General features: G+C 37.3%; 2 protein-coding genes across 2 annotated transcripts in view; both read right to left on the reverse strand.

The window, feature by feature from the left end:
• The window catches only part of nolo (ADAMTS-like no long nerve cord), a 79,843-nt gene that overhangs the window by 49,609 nt on the left and 11,292 nt on the right, over positions 1–18,942 (reverse strand). The window contains exons 3-4 of the mRNA XM_074104614.1: positions 10,485–10,531; positions 9,015–9,159 (exon numbers count right to left, since the gene is read on the reverse strand). Of these exons, the coding sequence (XP_073960715.1) occupies positions 9,015–9,159; positions 10,485–10,531 (192 nt within the window). The remainder of the gene's footprint in view (positions 1–9,014; positions 9,160–10,484; positions 10,532–18,942) is intronic.
• Positions 1–18,942, reverse strand: part of LOC141440152 (ADAMTS-like protein 1) — a 245,715-nt gene that overhangs the window by 23,889 nt on the left and 202,884 nt on the right. The window contains exons 8-9 of the mRNA XM_074104615.1: positions 10,485–10,531; positions 9,015–9,159 (exon numbers count right to left, since the gene is read on the reverse strand). Coding sequence (XP_073960716.1) covers positions 9,015–9,159; positions 10,485–10,531 — 192 coding nt within the window. The remainder of the gene's footprint in view (positions 1–9,014; positions 9,160–10,484; positions 10,532–18,942) is intronic.

Genomic DNA, 18,942 nt, shown 5'->3' on the forward strand with positions numbered 1-18,942 from the left:
TAATAACGTGAAAACAAAACTTACATGCGTTACTTTCATGCTTGGACGCCCCATTTCTGTAAAACTGCGTTGTTTTACTTTTCAATTTTGTGTTATTAAGTACCTATTTTCTCATAAATGTACTGAAAAACGTCGCATGATACACGGTTGGCAATTTTTTACAAACTCGTGACGATGAAAACCCTCGCCTTGCGGCTCGGGTTTACCACTCGCCAACTCATTTGTAAAACCTTACTTACCAACCTCGTATCACAAGTAACTCCACGAAAATCTACCCATAATAAGTAGTAAGTACCTACCTACATGTAAGTATATCATCATCATTATAAACTCTTAATGAATCTGTCCCCAATAAATACCATGAGATCACGATAAAATGACCTTATTGTCCCTCACAATGGAAATCAATCGACGGGCCAAATTATTCAGACCTCGAGCAAGGAGATTACATCTTAATTCTTATCGGGGATCTTTCAAGGGTCACTAATTAAGCAACTTTAGGTACAGGGTGGTAGACTGGAGGCTTAAAAGTTGTCTGCGGACTTTAGCCTGGAAATAAAGCTTGTACTTTTACACAAACACAAAACTATCGTAACGATATGAAAATATTATTATATTAGAGAAAATAGTTATTTGTGCAACAAGAGAGCAAAGTTGTTTTTTGTTGCGAGTGTTGATTTTGAATCCCGAGTAAGCGAAGGATTCTATAATTGAATCACGAGCGTTAGCGAGTGATTCTAGGTTAGAATCCTGAGATCAGCAAGGGATTGAAATACACGAGATGCAAAAAAACTTTGGTCTCGTGTGACACATACAATTTTTCACCTCAGCAGCGAGAACATAATTTAAATGTAACATAAGAATAAAACCACATATACCTACCTGTTTACAAAACAAACACATTTCTTTAAAATGGAATCCGATTATTATCAAATATAATAATTACATTTAAAACCATAAAAAGAGTCCAGTAGCTACAATACAAATCGCATACTCATAACATGCAATCTTAAGTTCTTGTACTAATGTCACACTTATTTTTTAATACTGCAAAAAGCCTCATCTCGGGGTAATTGAAAAGGTTGAACAATTAAACCTTTAAATATGATTTTTATTAAGATTTCTATTACATAAATATAAATAGATTTTTTAAAAAATCATTCAATTTAACAAATAATAATTATACTGTAGAGGCAGTATACGGAATTCTTTTATAAAAAAAAAAACAAGAGAAGCGGCTTTCGTGCAACGAGGTTGCATACTTTATTAAAAGATCGGGAAAATTACATTTTGGAAATATTTGATATATTTTTAATACCAAAAATTTAATTTAAGTTTGTAATCGACAAATTTGATCCTATCTCTTGCTTTTTTCGAGTTGAAGTGAAATGACAGATCAAAGTAAATTTCAAATATTTGGAATTCAGTGAGTAGACCCAACACTGTACTCAGCATTTAAAAAAAAAATTAAAAAGTTACTTTGTCTCACGGAGTGAGCAAAATGCGATTTTGCTCACTGATTTCTCATAGCAAAACATGCCTGTTTGAGGTGCTGAGGTGAAAAAGTATATATTTATTTATTCACTAGCCGTTGCCCGCAACTCCGTCCGCGTACTTTTTGTTTATCGCTATCCCGCAGGAACTTTGTAATTTTCCGGGATAAAATCTACTTGTACTTATACCGAATTTCATCTAAATTTTTGCAGGTGGTAGGACCTTGTGCAAGATCCGCCCGGATTGCTACCACCATCTTGCTCGCTAATCCTGCCGTGAAGCAGCAGTGCTTGCACTGTTGTGTTTCGGCGTGGAGAGTAAGACAGCCGGTGAAATAACTGGCACTTGAGGTATTCCATCTTAGGCCTCTAGGCCCCTAACCCTGGTGTTGCAGTTGTCTATGGGCGGTGGTGATCTCTTACCATCAGGAGACCCACTTGCTCGTTTGCCATCCAGTCGAATAAAAAAAAAAAAAAAAAAAACGGTTCAGCGGTTCAGACGTGATTGAGGAACAAACATCCAAACATTTAAACATCCAAACATCTTCACGATTCTTCATTCATCCTCACATTATTTTATAATTAATTAATTATACTCGTAGTAGGATGACAGATTAAAGATGCCAAATATTGGGAAAGTTACGAACACTCGTACAGTGCGATTACTTGGAGTTAACACTTGACAGATGGGCGTGCCTTCAGTCAATTTTCAACTTTGAGGTCATACAAATAAAATAGTTTTTACAAAATCCGTAAACGTGGGTAGCGGTATACTAAATATGGCTTTATTTGTGTGACGTCAGTTGAAAATTGACTGAAGGCACGCCCATCTGTCAAGTGTTAACTCGAATTAATCAAACTATACGTTTACCTTATGGCACTTATTAGGGCTTTTACTACATTGAAAGTTTGCGGTAACAATGAGGGCTATCGTTTCTTGTCTCACTAGATGGCGCACTGTAGCGTGAGGTTTTTAAGTATGGCTTTCAAAGTCTGTTATTACGGGCGTGAAAACAAAGTTTAGATTAAAATCATATTTAATACACCTTAAAACCGTACCATAAAAATATCGAGCATGCCACAGTGTTGCATAGTCCCCGTTTTGTTCGGAAAAAAGGGAGGACAAAGGTTTCCGAAAGACAAAACAGTCTCAAAACAGAGACATTCATTGCCATGGAACGCATATTTGCTATAATTAATTTCAGATATTGCAAAATATTCACAAATTTATTCTAATTATAAATAAACCCGCGTAGCTCGCCCAAAAACTATGAGATTTGACATTTCGGAGACCTCACGCTACACTAGCGCCTCTAGTGGCGAATTCACACGCAATAGCCCCCATTGAATATACCTACTTATAAAGACAAGGCATTTGAAACGTTTTGCGCCCCCAAACCATAATATTTCACAGAGCGCACCAGAATAGCTCAAAAACAGCGGCCTGTATCACAAATCCTCCAAACTGTTGCTCGGAGACAAAAGGAATTCGTACTCTGATTTATGGTCTCCCTTCGGCTAATGGCGGATCAGGGTTATAAATTAACTGAACCCGAGTTAGCAATTAACTATGTTGATGTATTGACTGAATCAAATTTTGAGAGCCTTGAGACGTCGATGCGCCAGTCATGCTGCGGAGTGGGGGGATGACGGGGGGGTACGCCCGTATGCTATACTTGTGCACAGATTTAAGACAAGAACACAGAGTTACTACAGATAGTACTCGTATAGTATAGTTTACAATGTATTTCCATAGAGAAAAGTCGGAGTTCAATCGGAATCTGACGGCACCCGAATAGGGATGTTGACACCACCAATCAATTGACGTACTTTTTATGAGCTCTCATAGTTTGAATGGAAATAGCAACTTATGACGTCACTTGTTCGCACACTCAATCAACTAACTATTTATTTGTTTTAAAGCAACAAAAAATCTAATTTTGCAGTTAATAGAAAATTAATCTGTTTTTCAGGGCTAAAATAAAGCGTTTTTTTACTGGAGTCGTGTCTTCGAATTATTTGATAATGGTGTCAACATCCCTATTGTCAATCAATTATTGTATTAAATTAAATAAGGCTGAGAAAACACATATTAAGAAAAAATAACCAGAAGTAAAACTTAACTATAAACGAATATTTAACTTAAAAACTTAATACCAACTAAATTAAATCTAATAAAGGCCCCCGTGGCATGGTGCCCAAAAGGCTGGCAGCATTCCCTCGTTGAATGGCGATGGCGATTCGTTGAGAGAGATAGCTGCCAGCCCTTTGGTCTCCAGTAGTGTTGACCAGGCACTTTTGTACTGCCGAAAACCGAGGACCTGGGTTCGATTCCCAGTGCTGGTCTTATTTTTCTGGTTTTTCTGTGCATCTATATTTCAGTTCGTATTTTCAATTTAGGTTTTACGGGATGACCGTAAAAGTAGATAGATAGATAGATATAATCTTTATTCTTCAAAACAAAGACATGGCTTAGTAGCTAAAAAGTAATAACACTAACAATTAAATAAAAACATAAATTAAATAACAATTAAACAGATCAGACACATAAATGAGAAGCCATGTGATGCACTGAAAGAACAGGCGCTGTAAGTAAAAATTTGGAATTGATATAAAAAAAAATACAAAAAGATTCCAAAAAACCAATCTTACTTTTGTACTTCTTTAATTAATTTGTGTGCGCCGGCACCCCAAGGGCCCAGGATCTGGAATCTGTGTATTAAATCTAATGAGTTACATTTTCATATCCGTTAATATGGAACTATATTATTTATTGCCAAACTTCAAAATGGCTATAATATGATGGGTACTGAAACTAATTAGAAAGAAGAAAGAAGAAAGAAAATACATTTATTCGGAACAGTGACAGAATAATTACATAAAAGAAAGAGAGAAAAAAAAATTAAACGGCACGGTAAAAAAAATGCACTAACACCTGTAAAAAGTTCTACCTCGGTACATCAATCAGTTAGTCCGGCTGTACATGAGACCGAGGAGAATTGTGACAGAGGTGAGTTGTGACATCGACGATTTTTGGGGACCTATACATACATATAACTCCTCGCAAGCTCGCAACAGCGCGCGTTTGCTAGCTCGAGACTTGAACTAATAAAACGCGCGCTATGTGTGCTTACTAGCAGTCAATAAGTTCTAAAAAATCGACGTTGTCACTACTCTCCCCGTCATAGCTCTCCTCTTAGCTCCTCTTATTTCAGCGATGTTGTGGTTGCTAGAATTCGCCATGAACTCCAGTATCATAACATTGTCCACTAGTGGCAAATTCCGGGAATCGGCTTTTTCGAAATTAGCCGTCCTTTTGGCCATTTTCTGTTCCGTTAGAGGATAATATGCTGGTTTTATTTACTCTTTGTGTTTAAATAACAAACAAACTACAATTACTACAAAACGAAACGATACGTCAACGTCACGATTGTGTTTGACTTAGACTAGACAGACGTCAGTCTTTTTTTTTTTAATAAGGCATAGGAATCATTATCCATTGTTCATTTGATGACGTAGAGAAAGGTCATTTGAAGATCAAAACATTTTAACGAATATCTTAATAATGTAAGATTTTTTTTTAATCTGATACACAGAAACTGTACCGAAAGCTTGTTTCTCGAAATAGTTTTGAGATTTCCATACATATTAAAAAAGTTAGCATGGCTAATTATTTATTGCGTAGCAGATTTGAAGCCCGTGTTTGACAGCCTATTTAACCACCGGCGCAAAAAAGGGGTGTAGGGGAAGGGGGGGTGAAATCGGATAGCGGGTAAAAGCAGATAGCTTGCTATTTCACATTTCTGCTATCGCTGACTCGCTTAGATACGTTAGACAACACGGGCAGAGGCCGCTTAGTGTGCGTGCAAATGTCAGTCGGCGAAGTACGTCGTGTTGCGTTGCCGTTGAGAAAAAAAGTAAACAAAGGTTATTGATGTAATATTTCTACTTATTTCATCTCGTATCAAATCACTATCAGTTTAATAATATGCATGATAATGATTTAAGTCGAAATAGTGACTATTTGAGTAATAATTTATAATTTTATTTTTTAATTCGCCCGTGAAACTATTGCGTTATTTTTTCCATTTGCAAAATCAAGGCCATTGGATAGAAGCAGACGGGGTGAAATCAGGTATCCGGTTTCCCCCCGTCATTTATTATATTACCAATTTAAAAATTCCTTAATATTTCCTTGTAATAGATAAGTTTCAAAATGCCGCGAAATTACGTCAAGCATAGAAATGGTATGCGAGCAACAGGGATTATCATCTTTTACTGGTCAAACGCAGGATTCTGATCGATTAAACGACTCTAGCTAGGCACAAAACACCATCACCTCAGCCGTTTTGTTCTAAACATCAAGATGAATTTGTTGTCACACCAAAAGATATAATGTCCATTCCTCACACTGGAGAGAAATAGGAAGCCATCATCTTGCCGGGTTAAAACTGATATATTAACTGCGAGTCTTCTTACAAAACTAATTATACAGATTAAAACTAACCACAAACACCTTCACTCAAGGGAAACGGAAGAGGGAAAAAATCAAAAGCTTTTAAAAATACACACAATCAGAAACATAAAGAGAATGTAAATGAGGATGATACTGAATGTCTTATTTGTGATGAAACATATATTCGTACAAAAATACGGATGCCTGGATTCAATGTACGGTTTGTCTGAAATGTGCCCACGAAGGTTGCACTAGGTGTAGGTTTTGTATATGTGTGTCTTCTGTGTAAGTGAATAAATGTCTTCTTTCTTTCTTTCTTTCTTTCTTTTAGGTGTACTTCACAAGAATTATTGTTTTTCGTATGTGTTGACTGTAAATAATTGGCATCTGTTTTCACCCCACCATTAAAATTATGGTATCTGGTTATACCCTTACACAAGGGGTGATATCGGATTTACTAAATTTAAGCAAATGTTGATTGATCTCTTAAGTAATACCTTGATCGCGATAAGTTCGTGCCAAATGATAGTCAATTACTAGTTGACTTTGATATTAGATATTATTGAAATATATCTTAGTGTTATAATTAATTATGCTTCTTTTTTCTTAACTATCCGGTGTTACCCCCTCCTCCCCTAATAAAATTGACGCCAATGTATGTCTGTCTGTGGCATCATAGTTCTTAAAAGCATGGACCGATTTTGATACGGTTCATTTCAATGTTCAATTCTGAGTGCACTCGCTGAACGGGTGTATGTCTTCGTTCGGTGTTTCTAGTATCTTTTGTTTTACTTTATTTCATTTTAACATTGTTACTAACCTTAGCTTATTGAGAATTCTGTTACTAACTAATTATGGACCCTTAGTACAAAAAAAAAACATTTTTTTATCCCAGCAGTGGGACACAAAAATAGGCTAATAAAAAAAAAAGTATGGAAATCAGTCCGTCTGTTTTAGAGCTACGATGCCAGAGACAGACAGACGAGACATTGGCCGCAAAGTTCAAACACCCCTCTTTTTGCGCTAGGGGTAAAAAACATTAGAACGCATTAAAACTAAACAAATGATTCCGTAAATCAAACCCAACGTAAATCTAATTAACAAACGTCGAGTTGGGTGTTAATGGAAGAACAAACAAATTAGGGCGATGCTTTACTGTAATTCGTGACAAATTATAGCGGAGTGTCAAACGTAGTAGGCCTTGGAGCTTTCGGGAAGAAAGCGTAATGAGGGTATGTATAAGAACGTTGTTTTAGGGTTCCGTACTCTAAAGGCTCAGTTTCATTGGTCGATAGGGCCCTAAAATGCGGGGTACGGGAGATTCCACAACGCATGCTATACTGCCGGCATTCGGGGAGCTGTTTTTATTGGTCGATAGCCTCATGCGGGGTACGGGACATTTCCATAACGCAAAGCCATATATAGGGCCCCGCATTCGGGGAGCCGTTTTTATTGGTCGATAGCGCCTTAATGCGGGGTACGGGAGATTCCATAACGCATGCCATAGGGCCCGCATTCTGGGACCCTTTTTTATTAATCGATAGCGCCCTAATGCGGGGTACGGGAAATTTCCATAACGCATGCCATGGGAACATTGTCATTTCAAAGTTCAATATAAGTATGTTCATCCATAGTACAAGCTTTGCTTAGTTTGGGACTAGGTCAATTGGTGTCAAGTGTCCCATGACGAATATCTCAAAACCGCTTAACCGATTTTGAGTCAACCTATTTTGAATTGAATTCGTTTGCATGTAAAAAAAATCGCATTGAAATTTGTCGCCTTGTTTAAGAGCTACGACACCGCGAAAAATATTGGCGTCAGACTTATATAATACTCTTCTTTTTCCGTCGAGGGTTTTAAACCTACCACTCAGTGCGAAGGCAAATTATTATTGTAGTTTATTTAAAAACTAATTCAACATCTATAATGTTCGTTCATTATTTACCAACTACATTAACCAACTGTCAAACACCAACAACTTGGAAACTGCCATAAACGAGACACAATGCCCTGATTGTTGCATTTCTGGACTTATCCAGTTAGCCATTGTCTCAGGAAAAAGAAAATGGCAGTTGCTATCTCTAGCTAACAAAAGGACAAGATGGTTCTTTAAGTTGGTAAATTGTGGAAGATTATAAGAAGGGGACAAAAGAGGCAGATGTTTTGTAACACGACATACGACTGTTGTGTTACGCTCGCAAAAGGAATTGTATACAGACAACGCTGCAAAGACTTTGTTTTGTGGACTGAGATGATGATGATGTGTCGTATTGTATTGTATCGTATCGTATCGTTTCGTATTTTAAAACTAAATATTTGAAGTTAGGTTAGACAGGGTTAGGGGTTGTGGTGGTGGTATTCCGTTGTAAAGGTTGCCTGGAAAAGATCGCTCTCAAGCGATAAGGCTGCCTATTGCTTACCTCAAAAAATAGCTGTGTATATACATCTGTGTTTTCTGTACTGGTTACTGTGTTGGTGTGCAATAAAGAGATATTGTATTGTATTGTGGTGGGAGCAGAGGGACCCTGGGGTGGCCAGCCAAAGGTAGCGAGGGCGCTAGCAGGACGAGCCGTCGGTGCCGCACACGCCGCACTCATCCAAGCGACGCATTGTATTGTATAGTATCGTATCGTATTGTATCCACTGACAGTCCGGAGTGCGCGACCAATATGGCTCAAACCGTCCGGGTTTTTTATTAACGGACGCAACGAGCCACGCATCCACAATTTTCTAACTACAAGCTTTTGAATAAAGAAAAAATACTGTGACGTAAGACGGTGGATGCAAGTGGCGAGTTGTCATTCATTGTGGCGGTCTAAGGGGGAGGCCGTTGTCCAGCAGTGGACGACTTCCGGCTGATGATGATGATGATGACTGTGACGTTAATTAATGTTTACTCATTCAAGTACTATTTATACATATAATAATAGCTTATAATATAAGATTTATGCACAAAAAAAAGGGGAAACTGTACGACATTAAAGTATCCACGGACGGGTTGAAGCATTTTGGTTTTGGATACCATGATATCGTCGGACATCGGTATCCTATTGTAAGTACTGACCTCCGCCGCAGGTAGCGGAGCAGAGCGACCCTGGCGTGGCCAGCCAGTGGTAGCGAGGGCGGGAACAGGACGAGCCGTCGCCGCCGCACACGCCGCACTCGTCCACGCGGCGCATTGAGCCCACGCGCAGGTCGCAGCCGACGCGCTGAGGACAATGAACATTGTGATCAAAATATTGTTTCGGTGCTGGTAAATAAAATTGAAGATGGTGTCTGAGCCCAATGTTATTGGAGAGTATTTAACGAGGGTAATTTTTTACATCATAGTCATCCATACTAATATTATAAGCTTGTAATATTTTCTTTCACATTTGGTAAGGAGTACTACTTGTTTGTCTAAGGCGCGATTTAGGCACGTACAATAGATTTCGCTGCCTAGACGCGCGATTATTGTAATATAACGTCACAATTACGAGAAAAGTAGTGTTTATTTAAAATACAAAAACAGATACTTCATAAATGTACATAAATAATAAATCTACATAAATAAAAAAATAATCTAAAATGTGTTGCTAAGCGCAAAACTCGGGATGGCTGGACCGATTTCGCTAAATTCTTTTTTTGTTGACGCGTTTATTGTCAGGAGAAGGTTTTTAGAAAGAAGATTTAGAAAAATTACAACGGGGGCGAAGCCGCGGGCAACAGCTAGTAAATAATAATTATCACGGGGCAATTCACACCAAATGACCGAGTCCCAAAGTAAGCTTAGCAAAGCTTGTGTTATGGTTGGTACTAAGCAAGGATTAAATATAATATACTAGCTGTTGCCTGCGGCTTCGCCCCCGTAATTTTATCCCATAAAAACCTTCTACTGACAATAACAAACACAACAAAAAAAGAATTAGCGAAATCGGTCCAGCCATTCCCGAGTTTTGCGCTTAGCAACAAATTTGACGATTCATTTTATTTATATATATATATATATATATATATATATATATATATATAGATATATATATATATATATAGATACATACTTAAATACATAATTATGATGATGACAATGACATATTATGATTACAATGGTGGCTCGGATAAAAGTGTGTGTTCTCTAAAGATTGGTGTACATGAGTCAAGGGGGTTTAATTAAAATATGTCTCTGATACATTTTTATTGCTTTATGAAAACAAAGCAAGCAATCTGTTTTTACCCGACTGCCCGAAGGAGGGTTATTCCTGAACCAATAGAAAAGCTTTATTTACCTACCTCGCACAGCACAGCTCTAGTGGAAACACCTGAGCGGATCGAGGATAGGTAAATGAAGCTTTTCTATTGGTTCATGAAAAACATTCCTCGCAACAACACATAATCGTGAGTGTATAACAGTTCAGTTTTTATTTCTATGCTTACAATTGTTCACAGAAAAATTATCTCACAAATAAGCCATTGTAAAAAGATGAACAGCTTCTAAGATAGTCCTCGTCTCATTCAAACAGCTGGCCTTAAATCACTGCCGAACCGACGTGACTACCTGCGTGACAGCTGCTTGGAGCTGCGGTGCAGAAGGATCACTCAATACTGGAGAAAACGAGGTCTCCAAAGTCGAAAGTCGAAGTCAAAGTATACTGTGTGTAAATAAAGCTTTGGTTAGTATAATGCTATCTGGTTGCCCACGAATCCGTCCGCGTCGAATTCATTTATCGTATTTCGCAGAAACTATTCAATTTCCCGGGATAAAATCTATTCTACATTCCCGGAACTCAAACTATCTGTATACCGAATTTAATTTAAATCAATTCAGCAGTTTTGACGTGATCAGTTAACAAACAAACAGACTTACACGCTTTCGCATTTAAATAATATTAGTGGGAGGTAATACATATCTTAATTTAAATTGGGCTTTAACAAGCACGAACTTGAAAACATCTACAACATGTGTGGAAAAATTCTATGTTGAGAAGAAACCTTCTGTCAATACTTATAATTTACGTGAACTTTCTATTTTTCACGCGTAAGTACCTAATTGCTTCACGTATCCAAAATCAAATATTTAGCTGGCATATTTTATATAAATTTAGTCCTTATTTAGTTTAGACTTTTACAAGATGAACTAAATAATAAGCATGACAAATTAAATACATTTTCAACTAAGTTATTTTTTTATATTTCTTCTGTTTTAGATCATGACGTCTGATTAAGTAAGGGATTTTTGTTAACTGAAATTTTCATCGTCCTGAATTTAATAAGGGTTATAACGGTGCTTATAAATTGCTAACACATTATAGGTACTTGCTAGTAGCAATTCTGGCTCCCACCCAAATTATGTTCAAAGTCTTCAAGTGCCAGTTACATTCACTTCGGTCCATTAATTCCCAGTGCAGAGTCTGCTTTGTGCTGTGGCACCGCTGGATTGCTCATAGAATATTCATGTGTGTGCGATTCAGTGAGCCGAGGCGGTAATGTGTCCAAATATCCTTCTCCTATGTGTGGGTTTAGAATCCTTTACATACTGTCCTATTAATATTATAAATGCGTGTGTGCGTGCTGGTTACTCTTTTTAACCCCCGATGTAAAAAGAGGGGTGTTATAAGTTTGACCCCAATGTCTAGACTAGAGTCTAGTCTTTTAAGACCTTGCACCTTACAGTCTTACATCGGGGGTTAGTATGCCTGCGGCATCGTAGCTCTGTAATGCATGGATTGATTTCGATGCGGATTTTATACGTGAAAGCAAGTTTCTCTGTGGGTTTTAGCTATATATTTCATTAAAATCAGGTCTACTGTTTTTGAACTTCGTAATTATCTACAATGACGGGGTTTTTTTAAACTTTCTAAATTGATTAGGTTAAGTGATATTGACCCGGATAACTCACGTCTTAAATCGAGTTCAGCTCGAAATGTTTTGGGCTAATCCGTAGGTCCTCCTTCTTAGGAGCAACGCGACTCGGCGGCTGCTGCAACAAGTGCAGCGTGTGTTGAGTGCGCGTGTTCCAGGCAGCCGCCGCCGTCGCTTTGCTCCTAAGAAGAAGGGCTACGGATTAGCCCGAAACATGTCGAGCTAAACTCTTAGCACGTGAGTTACCCGGGTCAATATCATTTAATATGAGTGAGTCTCACGGTAGTTTCATGTTCAAAATTGATTTGGTTGACTTGGTTGTACATTAAAATGGTAAGACGGCTTTGATATGTTAATATTTATACTCGTAGCTGAATCTAGACAACAAGACATGGAATATTTTTATCCCATTGATCCTACGGGATCGAGATGTAAGAATTGTAAAATCCCAAAATTGTAACTGCTATGTCTATAGATATTTAAATTACTACAACAGGGCTGTCTAGATGCTCGTAAACAATTCGGAAGACTACCGTATTGCTATTGTCAACATCTTTGATCATCTATTTCCAAGCTCATGGTGTCATCATTCTCCAAGACATCTTTCTCTAAGAGTCTTTGAGCTAAGCCAGTGCTCACCAAATAGCGGACCGCGGTCCGGAGCCGGACCGTCAGCCTATTGTGCGGACCTCAAGTAAACAGTAACTAAGTTACAAGTCTTGTATTATTGAGTAGGTACGTAATTTAATAATTCACATTGATATGATGAAAAAGTCCTTGTTACTTTTTGTAAATAACACTTATTGCTTATTTAATAAACTGAAGTAGAAACTGACTGCGATGGTATTATTACTTCAAAAAACAGGAACCCGAACAAACTAATTGGTGATCCCTGAGCTAAGCCATATACAGACAAACGGACGGACGACGTGGAGACATGACGATACTATAAAGATTCCATTTTCGTCATTTAGATTACGGAACCCTGAAAAACCAAGCTCCTGTCTTCAAAAGCCAAGCCATTCATAATACAGGTAAGCAAAGCACCACTTTCCTTGCATACAGTCCCCTCAAATAACATTAAATCTGAACCGAAAAAACCTTTTAACCAGCAAATAAACATTCGCTGTCAATTATCTTCAACTTTAAATCCTCTTAGCCAGTCAGGATCGATTGCGCGGTCTCCCTCTACCCCGGGGCTTATCCCGTACGCTGAAAAGAGACTGATGGAGCCTACTTTATTATGATAATCGGGGAATTCGCCACATTTGTGTGGGGAGGCTCGATTCCCGGCTACTGAATAAGTGATGAGTGCTGTCACTGCTACATATCAGGGTAATTTATATCTGAAGAGGAGAACTGATTTTTTGATGCCGCCGTTGAAGTGTTGAACGGTATTTTTGTTGCGGTAGGTTTAAGATAGTGTTTTTGTAAATGATTTTGCATTTACAAGCTTTTATTAATCTAAGATTGATTTTTTGAGTCTTTTTGCATTTAAAGAAAAAACACAAAATTGCTTAATAACGACATCTCTTGTCGCGCTGGCGCAACATTCCCAGCGCTGGTCTATTTTTCTGGTTTTTCTGTACATCTATGTTTCAGTTTGTACCTATTTTCTCTTATATACACTAATGTTAAGTGTTTGTCTGTAATCTTTTCAATAAACCTCTAATTGGACATTAATATGCTAGCCTGTTGTTGTTCCTTCTCGTTGGTGGATCTCCTATGCTGCGCTTCGTCCGAGAACTATTTGGTAACTTATGATAATGTATTTCATTTATTATTATAATCATCATCATCTCAGCCGAAAGACGTCTACAGCTGGACATAGGTCTCCCCCCAAGACTCTCCACTCAGACCGGTCTTGTGCTTTCCGTATCCACCGCGATCCCGCGATCTTAACCAGGTCGTCGCTCCATCTACCGACAGCTCGTCTCCCGGTCCGTGGACGCCAGTCGAGAACCTTCTGACCCTACGCCACGCTACGGCCATCAGTCCTGCGAGTAATGTGCTCCGCCCACTGCCACTTCAGTTTCGCAACTCTTCGGACTATGTCGGTAACCTTAATTCTACTGCGTATATCATCATTTCTGATTCTATCTCGCAGATAAACCTCAGCATAGACCTCACCATAGCTCTTTGAATGACTTTGAGCTTCCTCATGAGGCCCATCGTTAGCGCCCACGTTTCTGTCATCACTGTATGTTTCATTTATTACCTATGTTGATAAGTTCATATTTCTACGTCTTTCCGTGAGTCACAGACGGTTTTGGCAGAAAATCAGCATTGCAGGCGCCTAAAGAATTAAGCTCAGCATTATGCTGAGTCAACGGCCGTTTTGCTTTTGCGGGAACACACTTCTAGAATTCTGGGCTATTTTCATGTTTGTAATGAAAATGAAAATGAAAATATTTTGTTGCATTCTTTAGTGTTTAAATTATAGGATCAAGGTTGGGACTTCCTTTTAAGTATAGAAATACTTTGTGCCAGAGGACCGCTCCTCTATAAATCTTTGTTTTATTTGTGTAATTTTGTATATTTTATGGCATTCGTGCGTCTTTTCTGAAAGTGAATTGTTTTCTTTACCTTTCTTTACTCGTATTTTACATTCATCACAATGCTCATCCTTTTCTAATGAATGGCATTTCAAACAACCGTACTGCTTTCTTACTCCCACAGACCGATCAAAAAAGGTCGCAAAGGTGTCGGCCATAACTTTCTGTTGAACAGCGCCATCTAACTTTCACAATCGAATTAGTATTTCCAGTGACAGCCAGGGCCGGATTATGCAACCGTAACCCGAAGTCGCCACTTAAATAATATATGAAATTATGCAAAATACTCAAAGAAATTGGGGTATGGTCGTTGTGGAGTTATATCACTTTTTTAGACGCCGGGGACCGGGCTCCGGTCGTTTGGGATGACCTTTTGGTAATCGGCTGTTTTAGTAGAGTTACCTTGGCAAGAATTTATAATGAAGGGAGTACAGAGAGTAATATCTCTAATAGAGATATAATTCCCTCCTTATTGCCTCGCAAATGTTCCTTTTTTTACTCGACTACGGCAAAGCCAAAAGGAAGTTATGATTTTTACAGTCTATGTCGTTTGTATTTATGTAGTTCCACCGTAGCATCTATTATTCATCCGATTAAAAAAACCGGCAAGAGCGTATCGGACACGCCCGAAATAGGGTTCCGTAGCCATTACGAAAAAAATAAGTTATATTTTTCTAAGGATTCGTACTTTGTACGGATGTTCCAAGTTTAGGTATATTTTATACCTTAAGCTGCTATTACTGTTAGACTACTAATAATTCTCAAAAAAATTAACCATTATAGTTTTCCTTATAAGTTTGATATATTTACTTACTACCATCCTGAATTTTTCCAAATTTTTTCACCCACCGGTTTATATTTTAGAGGGTGGGACGCTCGATTTTAATGAAAGTTTTCACTTTGAAGTTGAATATTTTGCAAAAAATCACTGAATCGAAAATCGTCTTACCAACCTCCTAATTGTTTAAAAAGACCTATCCAACAATACCCCAGACTACAAGGTTGGATGAAAAAAAACACCTCTTTACGTCTATGGGAGGAACTCCAAAAAAAATTTTTTTTTATTGTACCATTTGTCGCATAGCATAGTTTATATTTATATTCGTGCAAAATTACAGATTTCTAGCATGGATAGTCCCTGAGCAAAGCGCGGACGGACAGACAGAAGACAGACATGGGGAAACTATATAAGGGTTCCGTTTTGCCATTTTGGCTACGGAACCCTAAAAAGGGCGTCAATACATTCGTCATTTAAATTATTTTTACTGATTCATTTTTAACATTGCGTAAGGTTCTGGTTTTAATTTGTAAGTTACTTTTCCGGTGTGCTGAATTTTTGCAAAACAAAACAATGTTCTTCTTTCTAATAACTTTTTTATAAATTTAAATTTATACTTAGGTAAGACACAGGTACAATTTAAAAATAATTCCCAATTTGAACGATTTGGAATAATTTATTGAAGTGTTACATTATTGTGGCAAGGGGTTTCGTCTCGATGTTTTAGAACGCATGGAGATAATTAGATACAACAGTATATGGGTCTATTATTAATGCAGGTAAATTTAGTTTCATCTCCCTTGCTAACGGCTTGGATCTAATTTCAGCAATGGTAGTTAATAAAACATGCCTTGACCAGTAAATAAATAAAAATCAAGGTAGTTTTGAAGGACGGTTAAATTTTTATTATAATTGTGTGGTAGTTTGTTTCATAAAACGTATGTGGGTACTTGGAGTTACAGTGACAAGTTAAAACGGTGGTTGTTGGTTCGTTAGTCTAACAATTGGTAGCATGGTGTACGGTTGTGTCACTCTGAAGTTGAGCTCTGGTTGAGTTCGAAACGCGTCGTGTAGTGTGGTGGTGGTGATAGATGGGTTTGTGTGATTTGTGTGTGTTCTTACAGTGTGGAGGTGGAGGAACTGCATGAACACGCATATTTGCATAAGCTTAGCTATCAATAAGGTCGCGGGTGAGCAAGGAAATTATTTTAGTTCATTGAACGATGGGGCTTACTCGTAATGATAGTTAACTTTAAAACCATACTGGAAACAAAATACAATTTCATTTGGATAAAACGCGCAAAGGTTACTCCAATACAAAACGTACAAAAGCTCTCTAGCAAAGTAATAAGTAGAATATTGTTTTTCAACGAAATCGTTTTTCAATATAGTTCTTTATTAAGTTACAATTGCATCACGGAATTAAATTCGAACATTCAAACAAATAAATTGAGTTAGTTATTCATTAACCGTTTTGGCATCCGATGATTCGATTTTCTTTCAACTGAAATCACGTATTTTGTGTCAAAAATCTCACTAATTATTATAAAGGCGAAAGTTTGTAAGTATGTTTGTTTGTTACTTCATCACGTCCAAACCACTGAGCCAATTCAGATGAAACTCGGTACAAGATAGTTTAGGTCCCGTAGAAGTGTAACATTATTACCCAGGCCTTATCAGAATGAATAAAAGCACTGAAGTAAGTAACGCACGTAATTAAAGCTTACCCAAATAATTGGCCAAAATTTATGTGATCGTCTAGTTTAAGTAGGACCCTCTGATACGGTTGTGTAAATTTTACTTATGTCGCAAAATAAGAAAATGCTTAGTTTAAATAGTTAAGGTTATAAGATAAATTATGTTATGTAATTTCGTTAGAGTAACAAAGTCAAGGTGATATGAATAATCAGTCGCCGCCTCTGTCTATTCCTCGCCGAATAAACGTCGCACCTAGGAAAAATACCCGAGCAGCAAGGGGACCCTTTAGAATAAAGACCTTTAGGTCGTATGGGGGAATCCTAATCGATTTGAAAAACTAGCCTCCCAGCACACCTCAATAGCCTAGTCCCACACATAGATCGTAGAAGGCCCTGCCCCGACATGTGCCCAACAAGCTTAGGACAATCCTAACCTAAAATAAATTACCTTCTTCCAAACATCACACTAAGTAACATTTCAAAAATTAGATTCATTCGTCGCCTTTAACGTGAGGGGGGGGTAATACTATCTCTGTCGGCCGCCACTCGGTTTCGTCAGCTCCTTGGAGGCCGTCACCGAGGCTCGTCCGGACAAGAGCTTTACACGTCACGTCTCTGATCGAGCCGTAGACGACGTGTATATTGACCCAAGTGTATATAATGATTCAAAATTATGATAATATAAGTAAATAATAAACATAAAAAAAACACGCATCCAATTATTTTTATTCAATAACTTAATTCATTAATTAAACGCGGCTCTGCTTTGACTTTATGTCAACACGTCGAAAAACGAAACAACAACCAAATAACAATAAAATAAAACTATGCCTAGAACTTAGGAACCTGTACTGAAGGAATTGTGAAATATTCAACGTCGCTTCTACTTACTATATTTATATCTTAATCATTCAGAAAATACTACAAATAAATTGATCACCTTTCCTTATATAGCTACAATCTAGAAAACTACTATTCAATCGCTCGCCCCTACTATTTGTATAACAAAAGTACCTTAATCAATTAGTTAAAATAAATATTGCGTTATAATAATTAAGTTTTGGTTACAAATGATAGTAATTGGGTTAATTTTAGATTCAATAGTTTCAATAAAGTACCTAGAAGAAGATATATTAATAAAAAAAATAGTCGACTCAGATTTCAGTTTATAACACTAATAAGTAATAATTGTCTCAATAATTATATCTAAAACTTAGCTGCCGATAATATTTCCTAATTAAGTCGCATCTCAGCTACTGCAAGATCGAGATATCTCGGCCTGCCTCACGAACAAAGAGTCTATCCACAAACCACACTTAACGCTACACTACTATACATAGTTTTGATAATAAGTCCACGTATTTATACGATCGAATCGGATTCGCTCTCGTATATTTATTGTTTTATTTTATTTAACGAATAAACAGATACACTAACTTTTATACTATGAATTAATTTTAACACATGTGTAAATAAGAACACCGTAGCGGCTCGCGTCCCGAAATTAACTAACTTTCAAACTTCCTTCCCAAAACAAAGCTCTCCTTGGCTATCCTACTATCATAGTTATATAAAAACAAATGCATTCGAATTCCGGAGAATCTACAAATCCCATAATTCTATTCTTATTAGTCTACTTGAGCAAAAATTAACACGGCCGGTCTCACGCACTTGAACGCAATATATCGTTTGACACTTAAAAACTAAATTCTTGAACCTCTTAGAACACTTGTAGAGATGCAATAATTTGCATTTTATCGGTGTTTTTTTATACCAAATGCAAGTAAATGTATATATATATAGATTCCTAATAATAAATATAATATTTGTTACCAAAGCTTGTATAAGCGTTGGTTACAGAACGCCCCTAAGATGAAAATATTATTTTGCATTTGAAGAATGTAAAATATTGAGAGGAATCTTGAATAGGATTACGTAAAATACTTAATGCACTATTATCTCCTGATATACATACTAATGTTGTATACCTGTAAGGTAATCAATAAGCCTACATCTCAACTATTGCTACTTAATTTAACAATGCTTGATTTATTTATTTTTATGTATATATTTCGTGGGTGACACGATAACATCTATCTAGACACAATCCCCGCATACATAAAC

Source organism: Choristoneura fumiferana, chromosome 22 (genome assembly GCF_025370935.1).
Source record: "Choristoneura fumiferana chromosome 22, NRCan_CFum_1, whole genome shotgun sequence".
Classification (NCBI taxonomy): domain Eukaryota; kingdom Metazoa; phylum Arthropoda; class Insecta; order Lepidoptera; family Tortricidae; genus Choristoneura; species Choristoneura fumiferana.